Source organism: Bufo bufo, chromosome 2 (genome assembly GCF_905171765.1).
Source record: "Bufo bufo chromosome 2, aBufBuf1.1, whole genome shotgun sequence".
Classification (NCBI taxonomy): Eukaryota; Metazoa; Chordata; class Amphibia; order Anura; family Bufonidae; genus Bufo; species Bufo bufo.
In genome coordinates, this window is record NC_053390.1 from 610,733 (window position 1) to 634,837 (window position 24,105).

General features: G+C 46.9%; 1 protein-coding gene across 1 annotated transcript in view; it reads right to left on the bottom strand.

The window, feature by feature from the left end:
• TMEM8B (transmembrane protein 8B) overlaps positions 1-23,881 on the bottom strand; it is a 105,951-nt gene extending 82,070 nt beyond the window's left edge. Inside the window, exons 1-3 of the mRNA XM_040420661.1 lie at positions 23,758-23,881; positions 23,347-23,684; positions 22,574-22,670 (exon numbers count right to left, since the gene is read on the bottom strand). Of these exons, the coding sequence (XP_040276595.1) occupies positions 22,574-22,670; positions 23,347-23,628 (379 nt within the window). The 5' untranslated portion in view covers positions 23,629-23,684; positions 23,758-23,881. The remainder of the gene's footprint in view (positions 1-22,573; positions 22,671-23,346; positions 23,685-23,757) is intronic.
• Positions 23,882-24,105: the final 224 nt, after the last annotated feature.

Consider the following 24,105-nt stretch of genomic DNA (forward strand, 5'->3'; position numbering starts at 1 on the left):
GCAATCAGCAGGGACCTCAGGGGGCAGTAACCCATAGGGACCACAGGGGGCAGCAACCAGCAGAAAAAACAGGGGTCAGTAACCCATGGGGACAGTAATCAGCAGGGACCTCAGGGGACAGTAACCCATGGGGACCCAAAGGGACAGTAATCAGCAGGGACCTCAGGGGACAGTAGCCTATGGGGACCCAAAGGGGCAGTAACCAGCAGGGACCACAGGGGGCAGTAACCCTTGGGGACCCAAAGGGACAGTAATCAGCAGGGACCACAGGGGGCAGTAACCAGCAGGGACAACAGGGGGCAGTAACCAGCAGGGACAACAGGGGGCAGTAACCAGCAGGGACAACAGGGGGCAGTAACCAGCAGGGACAACAGGGGGCAGTAACCAGCAGGGACGATAGGGGGCAGTAACCAGCAGGGACAACAGGGGGCAGTAACCAGCAGGGACGATAGGGGGCAGTAACCAGCAGGGACAACAGGGGGCAGTAACCAGCAGGGACGATAGGGGGCAGTAACCCTTGGCGACCCAAAGGGACAGTAATCAGCAGGGACAACAGGGGGCAGTAACCAGCAGGGACAACAGGGGGCAGTAACCAGCAGGGACAACAGGGGGCAGTAACCAGCAGGGACAACAGGGGGCAGTAACCAGCAGGGACAACAGGGGGCAGTAACCAGCAGGGACGATAGGGGGCAGTAACCAGCAGGGACAACAGGGGGCAGTAACCAGCAGGGACGATAGGGGGCAGTAACCAGCAGGGACAACAGGGGGCAGTAACCAGCAGGGACGATAGGGGGCAGTAACCCTTGGCGACCCAAAGGGACAGTAATCAGCAGGGACCACAGGGGGCAGTAACCCTTGGCGACCCAAAGGGACAGTAATCAGCAGGGACCACAGTGGGCAGTAACCAGCAGGGACAACAGGGGGCAGTAACCCTTGGCGACCCAAAGGGACAGTAATCAGCAGGAACAACAGGGGGCAGTAACCAGCAGGAACAACAGGGGGCAGTAACCAGCAGGGACAACAGGGGGCAGTAACCAGCAGGGACGACAGGGGGCAGTAACCAGCAGGGACAAGTGGTGACCAAAAGAACAAAAAACAAAACAGTAACTAAAGGGGTCATGACCAGTGGAGAACATGGAAGACCAAAGGCCCGGGGAGGGGGGGGGGGGGGGTTACATGACCTCATCTTGCCTATAATGCCTTGAGGTCAAACTTAGCTAATCCTTAGGCACCACAGCTGTCAATGGCGGCACTCCTGGCACCCCCACAGCAATTCCAGAGTGAGCCGTGTAATTACAAGTACGACGTCCCCATTCACTTCTATGGGAAGGTTCCTTCCGATGCACTTGACTAGACAGGGCCGTCCCTTAGAAGTGAATGGGGATGCCATACTTGTAATTACACCGATCAACACTGCAATTACTGGGGCGAGCAGGCAAACCGAGCAGAGAAGGCAGCTCTCATATAAGAGCTGATCGGCGGAGGTGGCAGGAGTTGGATAGGTCATCAGTAGTAAAACGTGGACAACCCCTTTAAATATAAAATATCTGTGGGAGATGCTCCTTCCACCTATTGTCTGCTCCTAGGCCTTCTTCCACTCCCTCAGTGATGGTCTCCTTCATATTGTGCCTTCTTTGTCTATTTCTTTACTGTCTACTCCTTTTATATTCCTGTATATCGGACTGAACATGGCCTTAGTCATCATCTGCTTTTCTACATTATGTATTCTTGTAAGACTTGACTGCCACATCATCTGGCAGTGGGAATGTCACCTCCAGCTGTCTCCAGAAGTGGATGAATTACTGGTCCTCTGGGTCACACTGATGTCACCTCTGACACCCTCGAGCCGGTGTTCACCCATCCCTTCTGCTCCTCCTGTAGAACAGGTAATCTGATAGACATTGCTGTCTGACCGCTACTAGTGGGGTGACTTACAGATCAGCACACCTTTTAACAGAATTTAGCAAGCTAAGGAACCTTTTGCTCAGGCACCATCCCACAGGGAAAGGTGCCTTAAGTACCCCAGGATTATCAGCCATTAATTGGTGAAGGTTAGAGAACGCTCTAGCAGAGGGCGCGTACTCCCTACAAGCACCGGAGGAGTGGCCACCACCTGCAAGGAGGGAAAGAGTGAACCCACGGCTGGACCGGTCTGGAGGAGGACTGCGGGAGGTGGGTCCTGGGCACGGCAAGTTGTAACACAGAGAATACGTAACATGTGGAGCAGCAACTGCTGCCAGGAATGGTGCCCGTCTTTCATGAGCCACTGGGTCAATGTCCTACATTTTTACATACTACAGTTGAAAAAATACCTAACTCTAACCAAAGGATTGGTGGGATGTGAATTATGGGAAGGGGAGGGAGAAACCAGAATTATACCCATTTTCTAAAGAATTAACATTATTTCGTACCAATCTTAGCCTCTTTCTCACTTTCCTACTGTTCCCATGTCCTGAGGTGCCTATTCCGCAGAGTCACCGTATTTATGTGTCATCTCAAAAGATGGAGGCAGCGCCCCTCGTCTTTATGGGGATTTTACATGAGAGATTTTCCCCATGTTTTCTGTGTGGGATATATATTTGCATAGTTTAATCTTGTCCCTTTTTAGCGACTCCTGAAGATGAAATACATCTAATTCTTAGAATCTTCCCTCATATCGAAGATGTTCCATTTCCCTTATCAGGGTAGTCGCTCTCCTCTGTTCTCTCTCCTGCTCCAGGGCATCCTTTCTATAGACTGGTGCCCAGAACTGTCTGCATATTACAGATGAGGCCACAATATGACATCTCTGCCCTGACACTATTCTGCAGGCCTTAGAAGCAGCTGATTGACTCTGTGCTATTATTTAGTCTATGACCTCGATCTTTCTCTACAAATGGCTCTCCAGCATGACTCCCCCAGGAACGTATCCTACATGTTTGTACCCAGATACAGAACTTTACATTTATCCATATTAAATCTCTAATAGGACACCTTCATGTTTGTGCCGGTATGGATTTCAGAGTCACTTATCGACCTACTATATCTTCCCATGCTGAAAAGAGATCAGGCAAAGCATAGCTTCCTCTCAGGCCCCTCTGAAGCGGTGTGAAGCTTGGGATGGGAAACCACACAGCCGATCAGTTGGTAACATGCATCAAGCAGCACATTTCCTAATGGACATCTCCTTGCCAACTCCAGCTACTGAGCTCAGGCAGGGACAGCTCATCGGGGACGTGCGTCACGTGGCCCTTCAAAGAGGACACAATATTGCATACAGAAAAAAGTGGAGGAGGATAAAGAGCTACACCTTGAGGAGAAGTTGGTAGTGGAGGGGACATAGGCACAGCTAGAGGATGAGGCTGACACTTCTTGTGACATACGAGGATGATGATGGCAACACAGAACAAACGTTGCAGTGTTGGATTGACACTGAAAGCACTGGGTCTTTGGGCAGGCTGGCAAAAATGGCTAGCTGTATGCTTTCTCACTTATGTGCTGATAAGTGTATCTTTAGGATTAATCAAGGGATGACTTCCAGATAGCCATGCTTTTAGACACTTGCTATAAAAAGGAAGAAGTATAAAGTACAGTGGCTCAGACCTCCTAGATCACCTGGATACGGTGCACAACCCTTGGTCGCAATAGAGAAAATGAGTTAAATGGATGATCAGGGGGCACTTGGCTATCTGGAACCAATGGATATTCTATACAGTACTAGGATTGTAATAGAATGGATTAAATCCAATCAATAATACATACATAGAAAAATTACAATTTTAACCACATTAAATCACAAACATATAAAAGGTGCCAATGGGGTTACATATATGATCTAATCAACCTAAATAAAACACTGAATGAATAAAATATATGGAGTCTTAGGGTAGCTGTTCAGAGAACTCCTAATGTTCTCACTGGTATGGCTATCCTCACACTTTAGCCATAGCAGACCAGTGTATTCCACTCCTCAATGACACAAGGGCTCGATGATGTAGTCTATGAACTGAGGGTGAGCAGCACCGTGTAGCTGCAGACTGTCAATATATACCCTCTAGATTGTGAATAGCTACCCAGGGTTCTGGTGCAGCGTTCCGCCACTTATAGTTAGGACAAAACGTATCTGGTTGGGGTATCAAAACGTATCCGGAAGGTCCTACATACCAAGTTGAGGGTTCAAACCCGTTTCGGGGTCTGAACTTGCCCCTTCCTCAGTGGTACCACTGAGGAAGGGGCAAGTTCAGACCCCTAAACGCATTTGGTGATGAGCAGCTACAGGACCCAGAGGAGCCGACATACTGTATGGCCTTTTTGAAAATCAATCTATTTCAGCTGAGTAACGATCAAATAGGTGCACGCCTTACTACTGCAGGAACTGTAAGTTGCTACAAGCTGTTACAAGCTGCCACAGCCTCCGATACCACCTCTAACTCCGCCCTCTACTGGGTCACGTGGATAAAGTTGATCACGTGACCGGAGAACACGTGATTAAACAGGAAGGTCCTACATACCAAGTTGGCGTCCTGACCACATGGAGATAGAATCCGTTCTAGGAGGATCGAATCATCGCATGTGGCGTCTGGAAGGGTAACATACCGAATATATGTACACATCCATCTCTTTGATACCCCAACCGGATACGTTTTGTCCTAACTATAAGTGGCGGAACGCTACACCAGAACCCTGGGTAGCTATTCACTATTCTAGAGGGTATATATTGACAGTCTGCAGCTACACGGTGCTGCTCACCCTCAGTTCATAGACTACATCATCGAGCCCTTGTGTCATTGAGGAGTGGAATACACTGGTCTGCTATGGCTAAAGTGTGAGGATAGCCATACCAGTGAGAACATTAGGACTTCTCTGAACAGCTACCCTAAGACTCCATATATTTTATTCATTCAGTGTTTTATTTAGGTTGATTAGATTATATATGTAACCCCATTGGCACCTTTTATAAATTTGTGATTTAATGTGGTTGAAATTGTCATTTTTCTATGTATGTATTATTGATTGATTAAATCCATTATATTAAAATCCTAGTACTGTATAGAATATCCATTGGTTCCAGATAGCCGAGTGCCCCCTGATCATCCATTTAACTTGCTATAAAAAGAAAAATGGGGGAAAAATGGGCCCATCAATAGGATATGCTCTATACATAGCTTACCGCAGCTGCCAACTGCATGTCTGACCAGAGGACCTTCTTCACTGCATGCTGAGTCAATGCTCCACCACCTCTGCCAGTGCTACCACTACAACAAGTAGCAAAGCCAGCAGCCAAGACAATTTTCTGAAAAGGATGGAATAGTTCTTGGAGCCACCCTGATGCACATCAGCAAATAAATATGATCTGCCTGGACAACCAGGTTAAATCGTACTTAGACTGTGCCTTATCTCTTCAAATACCCTGATCTATGGCCCCATGGACTTCTGGGTCGGCAGATTTGACCCATTAGGATCAGTGAAGTGTCTTCTCCAGTCTCCAATGTATTGTCATAGAGGGTATTCAGTATGGCAGGTGGTACTGCCACACCAAAGTGCCAAAGTGCACAAAACTGAATTCCAAAAGTGTGGAAAAAAACTGAATTAGTCTTACCGGTAATTCAGTTTCCATGAGATCACCACGACGGCATACAAGGAGATTGACCTCTGTAGGGGCAGGAACAGAGAAAGACTGAAATCCCCTCCTACCACCACCAACACCAGTGTTTCCAGAATCACACAGAGCAACAGAAAAAAGGTGGTAAATCACACAAGAACAAACATAGGAAGGTATTACCTCATACCCATCGAGAGGACCTCCCGAAAGTAACAAATAAAAGGGAGGGAATAATGTGCCGTCGTGGTGATCTCATGGAAACTGAATTCCTGGTAAGACTATTTCCGGTTTTTCCATAGCAACACCACGACGGCATACAAGGAGATATACAAAATAATATATCAAGGGGGGGCAACTGCCTGAAGGACTTTTCATCCAAATGACAAGTTCGATTTTTTGGAAAAATCAAGTCTATAGTGTTTCACAAATGTATGCACACTTGACCATGTAGCTGTTCTGCAGATGTCTTCGACGGATGCACCTGCCCTCTCAGCTTGAGAGGAGGACATGGCCCTGGTTGAATGGGCCTTCAGGTTGTCAGAACAAGGATGGTTCTGAATCTCATAGCAAAGAGAGATAGTATTCTTGATCCATCTGGCTAAAGATTTGGAAATTTTTTGGCCCTTGTTTTATCCTGCAAATTGAATTAGCAGACTGTCGCATTTCCTAAAAATCCTTGGTAGATTCAATGTAATTCAGGACAGAACGTCGGACATCCAGGGAATGGAAATCGAATTCTTTATTATTTGAGGGATTTTCACAGAATGAAGGCAAGACGATTTCTTGACTACGATGAAAATCGGATACTACCTTTTGAAGGAAACCTGGATCTAGCTTAAGGATTATTCTATCGTCCATAACACGTAGGTACGGTTCTCTGATGGAAATTGCCTGTATCTCACCTAATTTACGGGCAGATGTGATTGCTATTAAAAAAGCAGTTTTTAGTGATAACAACTTTATAGAACAATTGTCCATAGGCTCAAAAGGAGCTACAGTCAATCCCGAGAGTATGATATTTAGATCCCAGGAGGGGACTCGAAATTTAACAGTCGGCCGAAGTCTGGAGGCTGCTCTCATGAACCTTTTAATCCAAAAATGGTTTGCGATATCCTGATCAAAGAAACAGCCAAGTGCTGACACCTGGACCTTAAGAGTGGACGGCCTTAGTCCTAGATCAAACCCTTGTTGTAAGAAATCTAGTATTTTTTGAATGTTTGGTTTCTCTAAATTCGGGGATGTTTCACCAGACCAGGAACATAATTTTTTCCATATTTTCAGGTAGATTGCCAAGGTTACTTTTTTCCTAGAGGCTCTAAGTGTATCTATCACTTTGTCCGAAAGACCCTGGAACTTCAGTATTTGGATATCAGGATCCAGGCTGTTGGTTTCAGGAACTGAGGATTGGGATACAGAACTGATCCCTGATGCAGAAGATCCCTCCTGAGAGAAGAGGCCAAGGTTCCGAGATGGAGAGCTTTTTGATGGAGGAAAACCAGTTTCTCTTTGGCCAAAAAGAGGTTATCAGAATTAATGTTGTTCTGTCTTGAAATATTTTTTGAATCACTCTTGGGATCAGTGGGAGAGGGGGAAATGCGTAGCACAAACTCCAATTCCATCTTCGAGAGAAAGCATCTAACGCCCAGGGATTGTCCCCGGGCTTTAGGGAACAGAATTTTTCCACCTTTGTATTTGCTTTGGAGGCGAAGAGATCCACTTCGGGTACTCCCCATTTGTCTACTATCATCTGAAAAACTTCTATGTTCAGGGACCATTCTGTCTGGTCTAATGTTTTGCGACTGAGATAGTCCGCCTCTAGGTTTAAAGCTCCTCTGAGATGGATTGCTGAAATGGAGCTTACATTGTGCTCTGCCCAATCGAAGATCTTGGATGACAGTGACATAAGAGCGTCTGATCTTGTCCCTTCCTGATGCAAGAGGTAAGCAAGAGCCGTCGTGTTGTCTGAGAAGACTTTTATGTGGTAACTTTGCAGGCTCTTTCCTGCTACTTTTAGGGTTTCCCAGACTGCCCTCAGTTCTCTGAAGTTCGACGACTGAGACCTGACTGATTGGGACCAGGATCACTGGTACAAGAGGTCTCCCACTTTTGCTCCCCAGTCCGACTGACTTGCATCATTCACAATCTGTATGTAAGGAGTATTTTTCCACAGTACACCCCTGGAAAGATTAGTTGATTCTGTCCACCAGTTTAGGGACTTTTTTTTATCAACGGGGGTATAAAAATTGTGCAGTCTAATGAGATCTGTCTGTTCCAGACTCGGAGGATCCAAACCTGTAGGGGGTCGGAAATGAGTCTGACTCCAGGGTACCGATGGTATGCAAGAAGTTAGTAGGCCCAAAAGACTCATGGATTCTCTTATGGAGCACGTCTTCTTTCTCAGAAAAGCCCTGATTTTTTTGCTGTAGTGATAGCATCTTGTCCTGGAGAAGATATGTGGATTGAACGTGGGAGTCTAGGATCATCCCCAGAAACCGTCTTCTTGTGGAAGGTTTGAAGTTGGATTTGTTTGTTTACTATCCACCCCAATCTGCTCAGTACTAATAGTAAGGTGTTTAAGTCGTCCTTGGTTTGTTGAGGGTTGTCGCCAATCAGGAGAAAATCGTCCAAGTAGGGGATTATCGTCAACCCCTCCTTTCTAAAAAATGCAGCCATTTCCACTATTAACTTGGTGAAAATCCTTGGAGCGGAGGCAATTCCAAATGGAAGAGCTGTGAACTGATAATGATGAACCAGACCTCTGTTGTCTTTGATGGCAAATCGCAGGAATTTTTGGGATCTGACATGGATTGGGACGTGACAATAAGCGCCCTTCAAGTCCACCATACACATCAAGGAATCCTTCCCTATCAATGTTATTGTGGACGCTAGGGACTCCATCCTGAATTTTTTGTACGTGATAAATCTGTTTAGAGACTTTAGGTTTATTATTGTACGGAAAGAGCCCTCCCTCTTTTTTACCAGAAAGATTTGAGTAGAAACCCTTTCCCTGCTCTGGGGAAGAAACTTGGACTATGACATTCATCTTTAAGAGATCCTGTACTCCCGGTCAGATCTTCTCCTGGTACCGGGTTGATAAGAATCTGTTTGGGGATTTTGAAGAGAATTTCATCTTGTATCCCGATCCTTCAATTTTCTTGGTCTAGGGATTCTGGGAGATTGTTAAATTTCCTTACGTCCTGGGAATCAATCTCCCCCACTCTGGCGTCATTGTTTTTTGCCAGGTTTCGTATGGGAGGAGGGGAGGAAACCCCTTCCTCTACCACCCTTGGGGTAGCTCCAGCGCCCCAACTTTACTTTTCCACTATACGACCTGTCTTGACTTGTGGAGGAACTAAATGGGTACCTATGCTTATAGATTCTGTCTTCGGGAAAACTCTTTTTCTTGTCTGAGGCCTTCTCTAAGATATTGTCCAGCACTGGATCAAAGACAAATTCTCCCGAAAATGGAATGGAGCAGAGCAGAGTTTTGTCACCTGACCAACACATTATCCAGAGTGCTCTACGGGCCGCATTGGAGAGACCTGCGTCTCTGGCGGAGAACCTCATTGATTCGGCCGAAGCATCTGCTAGAAAAGCTGTGGCTGATTTTAGTAGGGGTATAGAATTTAAAATGTCCTCTTTTGATGTTTTATCCCTGATACAATCCTCCAGCTCGTTTAGCCAAAGGAACATAGACCTGGCCACAGACGTTGCGATGTTGGACTTAAGGTTGAACATTGCTACTTCCCATGACTTCCGCAACAGACTGTCGGCCTTCCTGTCCATAGAATCTCTTAACTGGGAGGCATCCTCGAAGGGTAATGATGTATTTTTATTCACTTTTGCCACCTGTATGTCTATTTTAGAAATCTCATTGAAGATCTTAGATTCCACTGGATCAAATAGTAGACGATTTTTGAAGGCGTTAGATACCTCCATGCGTCTTTCAGGGTCCGACCACTCCTCTAAAACCATATCCTTTATATACTCGTTGATAGGAAATACACAAGTTTTTTTGACTCATAGACGTAGATCTGACTGCTTTCAACAGATCTGCCATATCATCCATAGAAAAATAAAATCTTCTGTTACTCACAGAGGATTCTGCTTCAGAAGACCCCTCCTCGTCTTCCCCAGTTTTAAAAGAGGAAGCATCATCAACAAGGTCCTCAGAATCTGAGGATGAAGGAGATCAACTTTTTCCAACTTTTTCCTTTTGGGAGGAGGAGGATCCCCAGGAATAGTAAACAATTGAGACAAGGAGGACTTTACTTCTTCCTGTATCATCATTCAAAATTCTTCCCTTAGTGAGGGAGTTTCCTCACGAACGATACTAGTAATGCAAACTTTTGGGGTAATTATCCTGAAGCCGTATGTTACAAGAAATGCATTTGAACGACTTCTTAACCTTCTTTTGTGCCTCCTTAGAGATCAAAAAGTAACAATGAATCAGTAGGCACTTAGTATAAATAGGGAACTACCCCATTTTCCCACCGGGAATTCACCGATGGCGGCAATCGAGCATCCGTCTCCTTTGCATACAGGGAGACCTTTCTCTGCCCCGTCCTCTGTAGGGACAGACAACACTGGAGTTGGGAGGGGGGGGGGGGTTTAAACCTTTCTCTGTTCCTGCCCCCACAGAGGTCAGAGGTCAATCTCCTTGTATGCCGTCATGGTGATGCTATGGAAACATAACATTTGTGAAAATAAATCAAGCATGGCTCATGAGGATTTTCATACACCTCCAGCTGATGTTACTGAACAGATCTGCTATTGTTGACAGTTGGAACTGGTCATTTATATACAACTGCACTTCTTCTGCCTTGTCCACCATGTTCCATATTGTACTACTACTACTACCCCTAGACAGCCGAACATCTCCTGCCTTGTCCATCATGTTCCATACCATGCTTCTACTACTACACAATCGCACATCTCCTGCCTTGTTCATCATATTCCATACTGTGCTACTACTACTACAACCCCTACATAACTCCTGATTTGTCCACCATGTTCCATATTGTACTTCTGCTACTACTACTCCTACATAGCCACACATCCTGCTACTACCCCTACACAGCCACACATCCTGCTACTAACACTACACAGCCACACATCTCCTGCCTTGTTCATCATATTCCATACTTCACTGCTTCTGCTACTACTACCCCTACACAGCCACACATCCTACTACTACCCCTACACAGCCACACATCCTACTACTACCCCTACATAGCCACACATCCTGCTACTACCCCTACACAGCCACACATCCTGCTACTAACACTACACAGCCACACATCCTGCTACTACCCCTACACAGCCACACATCCTGCTACTAACACTACATAGCCGCACATCTCCTGCCTTGTTCATCATATTCCATACTTCACTGCTTCTGCTACTACTACCCCTACATAGCCACACATCCTACTACTACCCCTACACAGCCACACATCCTGCTACTACCCCTACACAGCCACACATCCTGCTACTAACACTACACAGCCACACATCCTGCTACTACCCCTACACAGCCACACATCCTGCTACTAACACTACATAGCCGCACATCTCCTGCCTTGTTCATCATATTCCATACTTCACTGCTTCTGCTACTACTACCCCTACATAGCCACACATCCTACTACTACCCCTACACAGCCACACATCCTGCTACTACCCCTACATAGCCACACATCCTGCTACTACCCCTACACAGCCACACATCCTGCTACTACTGTTACACAGCCACACATCCTACTACTACCCCTACACAGCCACACATCTCCTGCCTTGTTCATCATATTCCATACTTCACTGCTTCTGCTACTACTACCCCTACATAGCCACACATCCTACTACTACCCCTACATAGCCACACATCCTACTACTACCCCTACACAGCCACACATCCTACTACTACCCCTACATAGCCACACATCCTACTACTACCCCTACATAGCCACACATCCTACTACTACCCCTACATAGCCACACATCCTACTACTACCCCTACACAGCCACACATCCTACTACTACCCCTACATAGCCACACATCCTACTACTACCCCTACATAGCCACACATCCTGCTACTACCCCTACACAGCCACACATCCTGCTACTAACACTACATAGCCGCACATCTCCTGCCTTGTTCATCATATTCCATACTTCACTGCTGCTACTACTACCGCTACATAACTCCTGATTTGTCCACCATGTTCCATATTGTACTTCTGCTACTACTACCCCTACATAGCCACACATCCTACTACCCCTACATAGCCGCACATCTCCTGCCTTGTTCATCATATTCCATACTTCACTGCTTCTGCTACTACTACCCCTACATAGCCACACATCCTACTACTACCCCTACATAGCCACACATCCTACTACTACCCCTACATAGCCACACATCCTACTACTACCCCTACATAGCCACACATCCTGCTACTAACACTACATAGCCGCACATCTCCTGCCTTGTTCATCATATTCCATACTTCACTGCTGCTACTACCGCTACATAACTCCTGATTTGTCCACCATGTTCCATATTGTACTTCTGCTACTACTACTCCTACATAGCCACGCAGCCTGCTACTACTGTTACATAGCCACACATCCTGCTACTACCCCTACATCTCCTGCCTTGTTCATCATATTCCATACTTCACTGCTGCTACTACTACCGCTACACAGCCACACATCCTACTACTACCCCTACATCTCCTGCCTTGTTCATCATATTCCATACTTCACTGCTGCTACTACTACCCCTACACAGCCACACATCCTACTACTACCGCTACACAGCCACACATCCTACTACTACCCCTACATAGCCACACATCTCCTGCCTTGTTCATCATATTCCATACTTCACTGCTGCTACTACTACCGCTACACAGCCACACATCCTACTACTACCCCTACATCTCCTGCCTTGTTCATCATATTCCATACTTCACTGCTGCTACTACTACCCCTACACAGCCACACATCCTACTACTACCCCTACATAGCCACACATCTCCTGCCTTGTTCATCATATTTCATACTTCACTGCTTCTGCTACTACTACCCCTACACAGCCACACATCATACTACTACCCCTACATAGCCACACATCCTACTACTACCCCTACATAGCCACACATCCTAGTACTACCCCTACATCTCCTGCCTTGTTCATCATATTCCATACTTCACTGCTGCTACTACTACCCCTACACAGCCACACATCCTACTACTACCCCTACATAGCCACACATCTCCTGCCTTGTTCATCATATTTCATACTTCACTGCTTCTGCTACTACTACCCCTACATAGCCACACATCTTGCTACTACCCCTACACAGCCACACATCATACTACTACCCCTACATAGCCACACATCCTACTACTACCCCTACATAGCCACACATCCTAGTACTACCCCTACATAGCCACACATCCTACTACTACCCCTACACAGCCACACATCCTACTACTACCCCTACATAGCCACACATCCTACTACTACCCCTACATAGCCACACATCCTACTACTACCCCTACACAGCCACACATCCTACTACTACCCCTACATAGCCACACATCCTACTACTACCCCTACACAGCCACACATCCTACTACTACCCCTACATAGCCACACATCCTACTACTACCCCTACATAGCCACACATCCTAGTACTACCCCTACATAGCCACACATCCTACTACTACCCCTACACAGCCACACATCCTACTACTACCCCTACATAGCCACACATCCTACTACTACCCCTACACAGCCACACATCCTGCTACTACCGCTACACAGCCACACATCCTACTACTACCCCTACATAACCACACATCTCCTGCCTTGTTCATCATATTCCATACTTCACTGCTTCTGCTACTACTACCCCTACACAGCCACACATCCTACTACTACCCCTACATAGCCACACATCTCCTGCCTTGTTCATCATATTCCATACTTCACTGCTGCTACTACTACCCCTACATAGCCACACATCCTACTACTACCCCTACACAGCCACACATCCTACTACTACCCCTACATAGCCACACATCCTACTACTACCCCTACACAGCCACACATCCTACTACTACCCCTACACAGCCACACATCCTACTACTACCCCTACATAGCCACACATCCTACTACTACCCCTACATAGCCACACATCCTAGTACTACCCCTACATAGCCACACATCCTACTATTACCCCTACATAGCCACACATCCTAGTACTACCCCTACATAGCCACACATCTCTTGCCTTGTTCATCATATTCCATACTTCACTGCTGCTACTACTACCGCTACACAGCCACACATCCTACTACTACCCCTACATAGCCACACATCTCCTGCCTTGTTCATCATATTCCATACTTAACTGCTTCTGCTACTACTACCCCTACATAGCCACACATCCTACTACTACCCCTACATAGCCACACATCCTACTACTACCCCTACATAGCCACACATCCTGCTACTACCCCTACACAGCCACACATCCTACTACTACCCCTACATAGCCACACATCTCCTGCCTTGTTCATCATATTCCATACTTCACTGCTTCTGCTACTACTACCCCTACACAGCCACACATCCTACTACTACCCCTACATAGCCACACATCCTACTACTACCCCTACATAGCCACACATCCTAGTACTACCCCTACATAGCCACACATCCTACTACTACCCCTACACAGCCACACATCCTACTACTACCCCTACATAGCCACACATCCTACTACTACCCCTAAATAGCCACACATCCTACTACTACCCCTACACAGCCACACATCCTACTACTACTACATAGCCGCACATCTCCTGCCTTGTTCATCATGTTCCATACTTCACTGCTGCTACTACCCCTACACAGCCACACATCCTACTACTACCCCTACATAGCCACACATCCTACTACTACCCCTACATAGCCACACATCCTACTACTACCCCTACATAGCCACACATCCTACTACTACCCCTACATAGCCACACATCCTGCTACTAACACTACACAGCCACACATCCTGCTACTAACACTACACAGCCACACATTTCCTGCCTTGTTCATCATGTTCCATACTTCACTGCTGCTACTACTACTACTACACTGTGTGCAGAATTATTAGGCAAATGAGTATTTTGCCCACATCATCCTCTTTATGCATGTTGTCTTACTCCAAGCTGTATAGGCTCGAAAGCCTACTACCAATTAAGCATATTAGGTGATGTGCATCTCTGTAATGAGAAGGGGTGTGGTCTAATGACATCAACACCCTATATTAGGTGTGCATAATTATTAGGCAACTTCCTTTCCTTTGGCAAAATGGGTCAAAAGAAGGACTTGACAGGCTCAGAAAAGTCCAAAATAGTGAGATATCTTGCAGAGGGATGCAGCACTCTTAAAATTGCAAAGCTTCTGAAGCGTGATCATCGAACAATCAAGCGTTTCATTCAAAATAGTCAACAGGGTCGCAAGAAGCGTGTGGAAAAACCAAGGCGCAAAATAACTGCCCATGAACTGAGAAAAGTCAAGCGTGCAGCTGCCAAGATGCCACTTGCCACCAGTTTGGCCATATTTCAGAGCTGCAACATCACTGGAGTGCCCAAAAGCACAAGGTGTGCAATACTCAGAGACATGGCCAAGGTAAGAAAGGCTGAAAGACGACCACCACTGAACAAGACAATATCTCAAGACTGATTTTTCTAAGGTTTTATGGACTGATGAAATGAGAGTGAGTCTTGATGGGCCAGATGGATGGGCCCGTGGCTGGATTGGTAAAGGGCAGAGAGCTCCAGTCCGACTCAGACGCCAGCAAGGTGGAGGTGGAGTACTGGTTTGGGCTGGTATCATCAAAGATGAGCTTGTGGGGCCTTTTCGGGTTGAGGATGGAGTCAAGCTCAACTCCCAGTCCTACTGCCAGTTTCTGGAAGACACCTTCTTCAAGCAGTGGTACAGGAAGAAGTCTGCATCCTTCAAGAAAAACATGATTTTCATGCAGGACAATGCTCCATCACACGCGTCCAAGTACTCCACAGCGTGGCTGGCAAGAAAGGGTATAAAAGAAGAAAATCTAATGACATGGCCTCCTTGTTCACCTGATCTGAACCCCATTGAGAACCTGTGGTCCATCATCAAATGTGAGATTTACAAGGAGGGAAAACAGTACACCTCTCTGAACAGTGTCTGGGAGGCTGTGGTTGCTGCTGCACGCAATGTTGATGGTGAACAGATCAAAACACTGACAGAATCCATGGATGGCAGGCTTTTGAGTGTCCTTGCAAAGAAAGGTGGCTATATTGGTCACTGATTTGTTTTTGTTTTGTTTTTGAATGTCAGAAATGTATATTTGTGAATGTTGAGATGTTATATTGGTTTCACTGGTAAAAATAAATAATTGAAATGGGTATATATTTGTTTTTTGTTAAGTTGCCTAATAATTATGCACAGTAATAGTCACCTGCACACACAGATATCCCCCTAAAATAGCTAAAACTAAAAACAAACTGAAAACTACTTCCAAAAATATTCAGCTTTGATATTAATGAGTTTTTTGGGTTCATTGAGAACATGGCTGTTGTTCAATAATAAAATTAATCCTCAAAAATACAACTTGCCTAATAATTCTGCACTCCCTGTACATAGCCACACATCCTGCTACTACCCCTACACAGCCACACATCCTACTACTACCCCTACATAACCGCACATCTTCTGCCTTGTTCATCATGTTCCATACTGCACTGCTGCTGCTGCTGCTACTACCCCTACATAGCCACACATCCTGCTACTACCCCTACACAGCCACACATCCTACTACTACCCCTACATAGCCACACATCTCCTGCCTTGTTCATCATATTCCATACTGCACTGCTGCTGCTGCTACTACCCCTACATAGCCACACATCCTGCTACTACCCCTACATAGCCACACATCCTGCTACTACCCCTACATAGCCACACATCCTACTACTACCCCTACATAGCCACACATCCTACTACTACCCCTACATAGCCACACATCTCCTGCCTTGTTCATCATATTCCATACTTCACTGCTGCTACTACTACCCCTACACAGCCACACATCCTACTACTACCCCTACATAGCCGCACATCTCCTGCCTTGTTCATCATGTTCCCTATTGCACTGCTGCTGCTACTACCCCTACACAGCCACACATCCTACTACTACCCCTACATAGCCACACATCCTACTACTAACACTACACAGCCACACATTTCCTGCCTTGTTCATCATGTTCCATACTGCACTGCTGCTGCTGCTACTACTACCCCTACACAGCCACACATCCTGCTACTACCCCTACATAACCGCACATCTTCTGCCTTGTTCATCATGTTCCATACTTCACTGCTGCTACTACTACCCCTACACAGCCACACATCCTGCTACTACCCCTACACAGCCACACATCCTGCTACTACCCCTACACAGCCACACATCCTACTACTACCCCTACACAGCCACACATCCTACTACTACCCCTACACAGCCACACATCCTACTACTACCCCTACATAGCCACACATCCTACTACTACCCCTACACAGCCACACATCCTACTACTACCCCTACATAGCCACACATCCTACTACTACCCCTACACAGCCACACATCCTGCTACTACCCCTACATAACTGCACATCTTCTGCCTTGTTCATCATATTCCATACTTCACTGCTGCTACTACTACCCCTACACAGCCACACATCCTACTACTACCCCTACACAGCCACACATCCTACTACTACCCCTACATAGCCGCACATCTCCTGCCTTGTTCATCATGTTCCATACTTCACTGCTGCTACTACTACTACTACATAGCGACACATCTTGCTACTACCCCTACATAGCCACACATCATGCTACTACCCCTACACAGCCACACATCCTACTACTACCCCTACATAGCCGCACATCTCCTGCCTTGTTCATCATGTTCCATACTTCACTGCTGCTACTACTACTACTACATAGCCACACATCCTACTACTACTACTACATCATAGCCACACATCTTACTACTACCCCTACATAGCCACACATCCTGCTACTACCCCTACACAGCCACACATCCTACTACTACCCCTACATAGCCACACATCCTACTACTACCCCTACACAGCCACACATCCTGCTACTACCCCTACATAACTGCACATCTTCTGCCTTGTTCATCATATTCCATACTTCACTGCTGCTACTACTACCCCTACACAGCCACACATCCTACTACTACCCCTACACAGCCACACATCCTACTACTACCCCTACACAGCCACACATCCTACTACTACCCCTACATAGCCGCACATCTCCTGCCTTGTTCATCATGTTCCATACTTCACTGCTGCTACTACTACTACTACATAGCGACACATCTTGCTACTACCCCTACATAGCCACACATCCTACTACTACCCCTACATAGCCGCACATCTCCTGCCTTGTTCATCATGTTCCATACTTCACTGCTGCTACTACTACTACTACATAGCCACACATCCTACTACTACTACTACATCATAGCCACACATCTTACTACTACCCCTACATAGCCACACATCCTGCTACTACCCCTACACAGCCACACATCCTACTACTACCCCTACATAGCCACACATCCTGCTACTAACACTACATAGCCACACATCCTACTACTACCCCTACATAGCCGCACATCTCCTGCCTTGTTCATCATGTTCCATACTTCACTGCTGCTACTACTACTACTACATAGCGACACATCTTGCTACTACCCCTACATAGCCACACATCCTACTACTACCCCTACATAGCCGCACATCTCCTGCCTTGTTCATCATGTTCCATACTTCACTGCTGCTACTACTACTACTACATAGCCACACATCCTACTACTACTACTACATCATAGCCACACATCTTACTACTACCCCTACATAGCCACACATCCTGCTACTACCCCTACACAGCCACACATCCTACTACTACCCCTACATAGCCACACATCCTGCTACTAACACTACACAGCCACACATTTCCTGCCTTGTTCATCATGTTCCATACTGCACTGCTGCTACTACTACCCCTACACAGCCACACATCCTACTACTACTTCTACATAGCCACGCAGCCTGCTACTAACACTACACAGCCACACATCTCCTGCCTTGTTCATCATATTCCATACTTCACTGCTTCTGCTACTACTACCCCTACACAGCCACACATCCTACTACTACCCCTACATAGCCACACATCTCCTGCCTTGTTCATCATGTTCCATACTGCACTGCTGCTGCTGCTACTACTACCCCTACATAGCCACACATCCTACTACTACCCCTACACAGCCACACATCCTGCTACTACCCCTACATAGCCACACATCCTACTACTACCCCTACATAGCCACACATCCTACTACTACCCCTACATAGCCACACATCCTACTACTACCCCTACATAGCCACACATCCTGCTACTAACACTACACAGCCACACATTTCCTGCCTTGTTTATCATGTTCCATACTGCACTGCTGCTGCTGCTACTACTACCCCTACATAGCCACACATCCTACTACTACCCCTACACAGCCACACATCCTGCTACTACCCCTACATAGCCACACATCCTACTACTACCCCTACATAGCCACACATCCTACTACTACCCCTACATAGCCACACATCCTACTACTACCCCTACATAGCCACACATTTCCTGCCTTGTTCATCATGTTCCATACTTCACTGCTGCTACTACTACTACTACATAGCCACACATCTTGCTACTACCCCTACATAGCCACACATCCTGCTACTACCCCTACACAGCCACACATCCTACTACTACCCCTACATAGCCACACATCCTGCTACTAACACTACATAACTGCACATCTTCTGCCTTGTTCATCATGTTCCATACTGCACTGCTGCTGCTACTACCCCTACACAGCCACACATCCTACTACTACCCCTACATAGCCGCACATCTTCTGCCTTGTTCATCATGTTCCCTATTGCATTGCTGCTGCTACTACCCCTACACAGCCACACATCCTGCTACTACCCCTACACAGCCACACATCCTACTACTACCCCTACATAGCCACACATCCTACTACTAACACTACACAGCCACACATTTCCTGCCTTGTTCATCATGTTCCATACTGCACTGCTGCTGCTGCTACTACTACCCCTACATAGCCACACATCCTACTACTACCCCTACACAGCCACACATCCTGCTACTACCCCTACATAACCACACATCTCCTGCCTTGTTCATCATGTTCCATACTTCACTGCTGCTACTACTACTACTACATAGCCACACATCCTACTACTACCCCTACACAGCCACACATCCTGCTACTACCCCTACATAGCCACACATCCTGCTACTACCCCTACACAGCCACACATCCTGCTACTACCCCTACATAGCCACACATCCTGCTACTACCCCTACACAGCCACACATCCTGCTACTACCCCTACACAGCCACACATCCTACTACTACCCCTACACAGCCACACATCCTACTACTACCCCTACACAGCCACACATCCTACTACTACCCCTACATAGCCACACATCCTACTACTACCCCTACATAGCCACACATCCTACTACTACCCCTACATAGCCACACATTTCCTGCCTTGTTCATCATGTTCCATACTGCACTGCTGCTGCTGATACTACCCCTACACAGCCACACATCCTACTACTACCCCTACACAGCCACACATCCTACTACTACCCCTACATAGCCGCACATCTCCTGCCTTGTTCATCATGTTCCATACTTCACTGCTGCTACTACTACTACTACTACTACTACTACATAGCCACACATCTTGCTACTACCCCTACACAGCCACACATCCTACTACTACCCCTACATAGCCACACATCCTGCTACTACCCCTACACAGCCACACATCCTACTACTACCCCTACATAGCCGCACATCTTCTGCCTTGTTCATCATGTTCCATACTTTACTGCTGCTACTACTACCCCTACACAGCCACACATCCTACTACTACCCCTACATAGCCACACATCCTGCTACTACCCCTACACAGCCACACATCCTACTACTACCCCTACACAGCCACACATCCTACTACTACCCCTACATAGCCACACATCCTGCTACTACCCCTACATAGCCACACATCCTACTACTACCCCTACACAGCCACACATCCTACTACTACCCCTACACAGCCACACATCCTACTACTACCCCTACATAGCCACACATCCTGCTACTACCCCTACATAGCCACACATCCTACTACTACCCCTACACAGCCACACATCCTACTACTACCCCTACACAGCCACACATCCTACTACTACCCCTACACAGCCACACATCCTACTACTACCCCTACACAGCCACACATCCTACTACTACCCCTACACAGCCACACATCCTACTACTACCCCTACATAGCCACACATCCTACTACTACCCCTACACAGCCACACATCCTGCTACTACCCCTACATAGCCACACATCCTACTACTACCCCTACATAGCCACACATCCTACTACTACCCCTACATAGCCACACATCCTACTACTACCCCTACATAGCCACACATCCTACTACAACCCCTACATAGCCACACATCCTACTACTACCCCTACACAGCCACACATCCTACTACTACCCCTACATAGCCACACATCCTACTACTACCGCTACACAGCCACACATCCTAGTACTACCCCTACATAGCCACACATCCTGCTACTACCCCTACACAGCCACACATCCTACTACTACCCCTACATAGCCACACATCCTACTACTACCGCTACACAGCCACACATCCTAGTACTACCCCTACATAGCCACACATCCTGCTACTACCCCTACACAGCCACACATCTTGCTACTACCCCTACACAGCCACACATCTTGCTACTACCCCTACACAGCCACACATCCTGCTACTACCCCTACACAGCCACACATCCTACTACTACCCCTACACAGCCACACATCCTACTACTACCCCTACATAGCCACACATCTCCTGCCTTGTTCATCATGTTCCATAATTCACCACTTTCCTGTTTCATATTGCATTGTGGCTGCTGGGAACCCTACCCTAATTAGTATAACAAACTTTAAACTGATTTTTCAAGGGGCTTTGGAAAAAAGCTATTGCTCCCTTACTTTCCAATATGAAATATACTTGTTTAACTTAGCACCAAACCTATTGCTACTCCCCAAAGAGGTAGAAATTTGTACTGCTTGTTAAAACATATCACTGTCTCTTCTGATAATACTGTGTATATAAAAAACAGCAGACATCTGCCCCTGAAGTGGATGATTTTTTGAACATTTTTTAACACTAGTCAGCGCAATGTCTCATTAACCAGCTTGTCATCACTGGCTACTGTGTGCTTAACCATAGCCATATATGTCAGTCTCACTCACTTCATTTGGATCAAACTGAATCTAATGGCTGAACAGATAGAATTGGAATCAAAACCAATTTCAGGAAATTTACTCATCCCTAGTGGTAGATACTGGGGACAAAGGGACCAAATGGGGCAGTAAGCAGCAGGGACAGTAACCATCAAGCACCTCAGGAGAGTAACCAGTGACTACAATAACTAGCAAGGATCTAAGGGGAAAGGTACTACTGGACCTCAGGGTGCAGTAACCAGTAGGGTCACAGAAGGCTGTAACCGCACAAACAGTAACCAACAGGGCGATGACTTGTGGAGTCCACAGGAGAATTAACCAGTGAAGATCAAAGGGGGTGGTAACCAACTGAGGAGAACAATAACCAACCAGGCACACAGAAAGCTTTAGAAAGCAGGGACTGAAGGGGGAATTAACCAGTGGGGACTGTAGAGCCATATAGGAACTGACCTGTCTGGCAGCTTATCGACAAGTTATCTCCAGAAATCATTGGAACTCCATGGGTTAGACAACCAAATACTGTCAGATTCTCTCCCTGGGCAGAGGACTTAAAGACACAAGTGAGAAAATAAAACACCAAACGAATCAAAAGGAACCCCAGTAACATCCTAATCCCACAACCGTGCCTCCATTCACCCCAGTCAACAACCCAGTCCCACAAACATGTCTCCACTCAACTAATCCACACCTAATTCCCACTACTGTACCTCCACTCATCCCGAGAGCGCCACTGTACCTCCACTCATCCCGAGAGCGCCACTGTACCTCCACTCATCCCGAGAGCGCCACTGTACCTCCACTCATCCCGAGAGAGCCACTGTACCTCCACTCATCCCGAGCGCGCCACTGTACCTCCACTCATCCCGAGCGCGCCACTGTACCTCCACTCATCCCGAGAGCGCCACTGTACCTCCACTCATCCCGAGAGCGCCACTGTACCTCCACTCATCCCGAGAGCGCCACTGTACCTCCACTCATCCCGAGAGCGCCACTGTACCTCCACTCATCCCGAGAGCGCCACTGTACCTCCACTAAATTTGAACACTGTACACTAATTCTGAGCACACCCTTGTATCCACACTCATTCTTAGCATGTCATTAAACTTCCACTCATTCTGAGCACACCATTGTATCTTCAGTCATTTCGAGTACACAACTGTATCACCAGTCTCCATCTCATGGCTCTACTCATACTGACCACACCTCATTCATTGTTTACTCACTATGTTGAGTCGAAGCTCGAGGTTCAGCACCCCACCACTATCCAGCACTGGCAGCAGATTGATGCTGAACACTGCTGGTCGATCAGGTGGAACAGCCACATTAGGTCCAAAGAATATGTAGAAGTGAACAGAGAAGGTGTCCAGCTCATTCCTCAAGGTAGGACGTATAGGCCAACAGGATGGCTGTAGAATTGTGGGGTCACCCCAGGATATGTTAGGAGCTGAGAGAGAAAACCCAGGGGCTGGAAGACCTTCCCCTGCAACTCCAAAAGACTGAGGCATATTGAGAGAAGAGCTGGGGCCTGAAGATGAGCGAAACAGTCCAGGCCGGGAACAGTCTTCAAAGAAATAAAGAAAGAAGATTAAGAGACTGCACTATGATACAAACCTCACTGGGTGTGCACCACTCACCTGCACCCACCTTGTAGCTGTGCTGTCAGTTGGAAGTAAATGGCAGCACCTGTGACACCAGTCCTCTCCACCAGCACATAATACCAATGTTGCCACAAGGGCATATTCAGAAGCATCTGGCACATTGGAGGCTTAGAGCAGTCCTGGCTGGAAGAGTTATGCAAAGGGGGAGCTTTGGCACGGAGTCTCAGGAGAAGGGGACAACGCTCAATAGATTGATGGCCCATGCGACACCAAAGCAACTCGATCCTTAGCACTGACGTGAACTGAGGAACGAAGACCCTGCAATAAGAGCCAGATAATAAATATCTGAATATCACTATGTATGATGACCAACCCTAACTCAAC